We start from the raw sequence: 4,797 nt of genomic DNA, 5'->3' as shown, positions 1-4,797 counted from the left end.
GGAATGATGCTAAAGCTGAAACTCCACTACTTTGGCCACCTCATGCGAAGAGTTGACTCATTGGAAAAGACTCTGATGCTGGGAGGGATTGGGGGCAGGAGGAGAAGGGGACACCAGAGGATGAGAAGGCTGGATGGCATCACTGACTCGATGGACGTGAGTCTGAGTGAACTCCGGGAGTTGGTGATGGACAGGGAGGCCTGGCGTGTTGCAATTCATGGGGTCGCTAAGAGTCGGACATGAGTGAGCGACTGATCTGATCTCTCACCTTTTCAGTTCAGTTTAGTCACTCAGTCGTGTCCGACTCTGAGACTCCATGAATCGCAGCACGTCAGGCCTCCCTGTCCATCACCAACTCCCGGAGTTCACTCAGACTCACGTCCATCGAGTCAGTGATGCCATCCAGCCATCTCATCCTCTGTCGTCCCCTTCTCCTCCTGCCCCCAATCCGTCCCAGCATCAGGGTCTTTTCCAATTGAGTCAACTCTTTGCACAAGGTGGCCAAAGTATTGGAGTTTCAGCTTTAGCATCAGTCCTTCCAGTGAACACCCAGGACTGATCTCCTTTAGGATGGACTGGTTGGATCTCCCTGCAGTCCAAGGGACTCTCAAGAGTCTTCTCCAGCACCACAGTTCAAAAGCATCAATTCTTCGGCGCTCAGCTTTCTTCACAGTCCAACTCTCACATCCATACATGACCACAGGAAAAACCATAGCCTTGACTAGATGGACCTCTGTTGGCAAAGTAATATCTCTGCTTTTCGATATACTATCTAAGTTGGTCATAACTTTCCTTCCAAGGAATAAGAGTCTTTTAATTTCATGGCTGCAATCACCATCTGCAGTGATTCTGGAGCCCCCCAAAATAAAGTCTGACACTGTTTCCCCATCTATTTCCCATGAAGTGATGGGACCGGATGCCATGATCTTCGTTTTCTGAATGGTGAGATTTAAGCCAACTTTTTCTCTCCCCTCTTTCACTTTCATCAAGATGCTTTTTAGTTCCTCTTCACTTTCTCCCATAAGGGTGGTGTTATCTGCATATCTGAGGTTATTGATATTTCTCCTGGCAATCTTGATTCCAACTTGTGCTTCTTCCAGTCCAGCGTTTCTCATGATGTACTCTGCATATAAGTTCCTCTCACCTTAACCTAACATATTTTATATGGCTAATATTTGAATGATGTCAAACAAAGCTATAAAATATATCACACACCTCAATTCCATTTGGATTCTCTGAAAATAAATGCTTAAACCAATTTAAGTGTTCTAGGCTTACAAAGTAGTTTCAGTGGCTCCACTTTAGATTAGAAAGACTTCATATTAATATGAAGCAAAAGAACAAAGAAGAAAGGAAGGTGCATCAACTCATTGATGTAAGGGAACAAAGTGGGAAAAAACTGTTTCAGTGCTTCGGTACAAGAAAAGCTACTAAACATCATTGGACAAAAGAAAAATTCCTGGGGAATATTTTAAAAATACACATCTGTGGACCACACATCTGGAGACTCTGATTCAGGAAGACAGTGGTAGATGTTACTAAATTGCTTTTTCTCCTGATGTTCAATAGGTTTAAGAATCATTTGTTTTGATGCTGACACTATAAAACAAAAAAACTTATTTTTTAGAAAAATATTTTTTTAATGTCCTTGGTGTGATTAAGTAAACAGTGAAAAAGAGAAACACATAAAGTCTCTACCAGTATATGCCAGGGTTGAGCAAGTATTTTAGATACTGAGGAATTTCTGCATATATAAATTAACATATACATGTCTCTCCTAAGTTTTAACCAGTGACCTTTTCCAGTTTTCTGGAAAATTCATATAACAAATACTTTTCATTTAATGAATCACAAATTTTTAATGAATACCATCTGAAATTTATCTTATAGAGTGGAAGGTTTACTATTATGTTTTAAGTATAACTTACCCACGGGTCACATGAATTTAATGCGTTTTTAAATCTGTAAATGCAGCCATTCTGCAGTGACTGAACTCCTATTATTTCACTACCAGCAGACCACAAGAAAAGTGCAATTGCTGTTAGCATGCTTACTTCATCAGGCACAGGCACAGAATCTTCTGAAATAACAGCAGAAAATTAAAGAAAAAAAGAATTTTCTGAAATATATGAATAATGAAATATTTATATATATATATAAATATATAGGATTCCCTGGTAGCTCAGCTGATAAAGAATCCACCTGCAACGCAGGAGACCCCGGTTAGATTCCTGAGTTGGGACGATCCCCTGGAGAAGGGATAGGCTACCTACCCCAGTATTCATGGGCTTCCCTGGTGGCTCAGATGGTAAAGAACCCACCTGCAATGCGGGAGAGCTGGGTTCGATGCATGGGTTGGAAAGATCCCCTGGAGGACGGCATGGCAACCCACTGTAGTATTCTTGCCTGGAGAATTCCATGGACAGAGGAGCCTTGTGGGTTACAGTCCATGGGGTCGCAAAGAGTCGGACATGACTGAGCGACTAAGCATAGCACATATATAAATGAAAGCATATATAATTATGACATTTAATGTTTATCTTGTTAAAAATCTACCTTAAAAAGCAAAATATTAACTCCTGATAAAGTTAGAATAGTTTTAGTAACATTAATAAAACTAATTAAAGTTTTCCCCTCCAAATATTAATCTGAAAAAAATTCAGGTAATAAAAGTAGGATATAGTTTGTTTAAATTCAACAAGGGTAAGGGAAAGAAAATAAAATGTAATATTTTGCCATCCAGGGATAGTTCAAGTTTAATTTCCAGGTTTTTGTTTAATTTCTTCTGGTCTGGGTTAGTCTTTTATATATAAATATTTATAAACATGATTTTTAATAGATATAATGGACATATAATCCAAATGAGTACATATTTAATATCTTTCCTACTGCTGGATAGTTATATTTATCACTTTCGTATTTTCTTTATTATAAAACAGACTGTAATAAATAAACTTGAACAGAAGTTTTTGATCAAGGTCAGAGTATGAGATCTTTAAAGCTCTTCGTATATTTTGCAGAAATGACTCCCTGAAAGTCTTAACTGTTTTAAATTCCCTTTAGCAAAGTATGAAAATGTTCTCCTGGCATCGATTCCACCTGTACATACACTTTTTGTTAAATGAGTTTTACAAGTAAAAATTTGTATTATTTTGTTTTTGTTTTTATTTCTTTGCTTATATAATAATATGGCCAATTTTTTTATATGCTTGGTGGGCATTTCTATTTCTCTCTTACCATTGCCTGTTCTCTCCTCTTTCTTTGTTGTTGTTGTTTAGTTGCTAAATCATGTCCAACTCTTTTGTGACTCAATGGACTGTAGCTCATCAGGCTCCTTGGTCCATAAGATTACCCAGGCAAGAACACTGGAGTGAGTTGCCATTTCCTTCTCCAGGGCATCTTCCTAACCCAGGGATCTAACCCATATCTCCTGCATTGGCAGGCAGATACTTTACCACTGAACCACCCGAGAAGCTCTTTCTTTCTTATACTGGGTGTTAAATGTTTATAAGATTTTTTTGTACATAAATGATATTAACACTGACATTATTTTCAGTTTTGATCTTTTTCAGCATTCATTTTGTAAAAAAATTTTTTTTTCTAGTTTTATTGAGATTTAATTGAAACACAGTTCAGTTCAGTTAGGTTCAGTTGCTCAGTCGTGTCCGACTCTTTGGGACCCCATGAATCGCAGCACACCAGGCCTCCCTGTCCATCACCAACTCCTGAAATTTACCCAAACTCATGTCCATTGAGTCGGTGACGCCATCCAGCCATCTCATCCTCTGTCGCCCCCTTCTCCTCCTGCCCCCAATCCCCTCCCAGCATCAGAGTCTTTTCCAATGAGTCAACTCTTCGCATGAGGTGGCCAAAGTACTGGAGTTTCAGCTTTAGCATCATTCCTTCCAGTGAACACTCAGGACTGGTCTCCTTTAGGATGGACTGGTTGGATCTCCTTGGAGTCCAAGGGACTCTCAAGAGTCTTCTCCAGCACCACACCACAGTTCAAAAGCATCAATTCTTCGGCGCTCAGCTTTCTTCACAGTCCAACTCTTACGTCCATACATGACCACTGGAAAAACCATAGCCTTGACTAGACGGACCTTTTTTGGCAAAGTAACATCTCTGCTTTTGAATATGCTATCTAGGTTGGTAATAACTTTCCTTCCAAGGAGTAAGCGTCTTTTAATTTCATGGCTGCAGTCACCATCTACAGTGATTTTGGAGCCCCAAAAAATAAAGTCTGACAATGTTTCCTCATTTATTTCCCATGAAGTGATGGGACCAGATGCCATGATCTTAGTTTTCTGAATGTTGAGCTTACAGTACTACATATATATTTAAAATGTACAGCATAATAATTTGACTCACATACATTATGAAATGACTATCAAAATAAGTTTAGCAAACATCCTCCATCTCATATAGATACAAAATTGAAGAAACAGAAAAAAATATTTTCCTTCTGGTAAGAAACTTTAGGATTTATCACCTACTTTTAATGCATGTCATTTTTCACAGGCTTATGTTAAATTTTATAGTCCAATATGCAGATGGTGATTGCAGCCATGAAACTAAAAGACGCTTACTCCTTGGAAGGAAAGTTATGACCAACCTAGACAGCATATTCAAAAGCAGAGACATTACTTTGCCAACAAAGTTCCATCTAGTCAAGGCTATGGTTTTTCCTGTGGCATGTATGGATGTTAAAGTTGGACTGTGAAGAAAGCTGAGTACCAAAGAACTGATGCTTTTGAACTGCGGTGTTGGAGAAGACTCTTGAGAGTCCCTTGGACT

General features: G+C 38.9%; 1 protein-coding gene across 3 annotated transcripts in view; it reads right to left on the bottom strand.

Moving 5' to 3' along the window:
- HEATR5B (HEAT repeat containing 5B) overlaps window positions 1-4,797 on the bottom strand; it is a 103,260-nt gene that overhangs the window by 7,673 nt on the left and 90,790 nt on the right. For all 3 annotated transcript variants that reach the window (XM_010838608.1, XM_010838609.1, XM_010838610.1), the window contains one exon: window positions 1,929-2,080. In XM_010838608.1, the coding sequence (XP_010836910.1) occupies window positions 1,929-2,080 (152 nt within the window). The remainder of the gene's footprint in view (window positions 1-1,928; window positions 2,081-4,797) is intronic.

This window comes from Bison bison, unplaced genomic scaffold (assembly GCF_000754665.1).
Source record: "Bison bison bison isolate TAMUID 2011002044 unplaced genomic scaffold, Bison_UMD1.0 scf7180017864100, whole genome shotgun sequence".
Lineage (NCBI taxonomy): Eukaryota > Metazoa > Chordata > Mammalia > Artiodactyla > Bovidae > Bison > Bison bison.
Note: the sequence above shows the minus strand (reverse complement) of the source record. Positions and strands in the feature narration are given on the sequence as shown.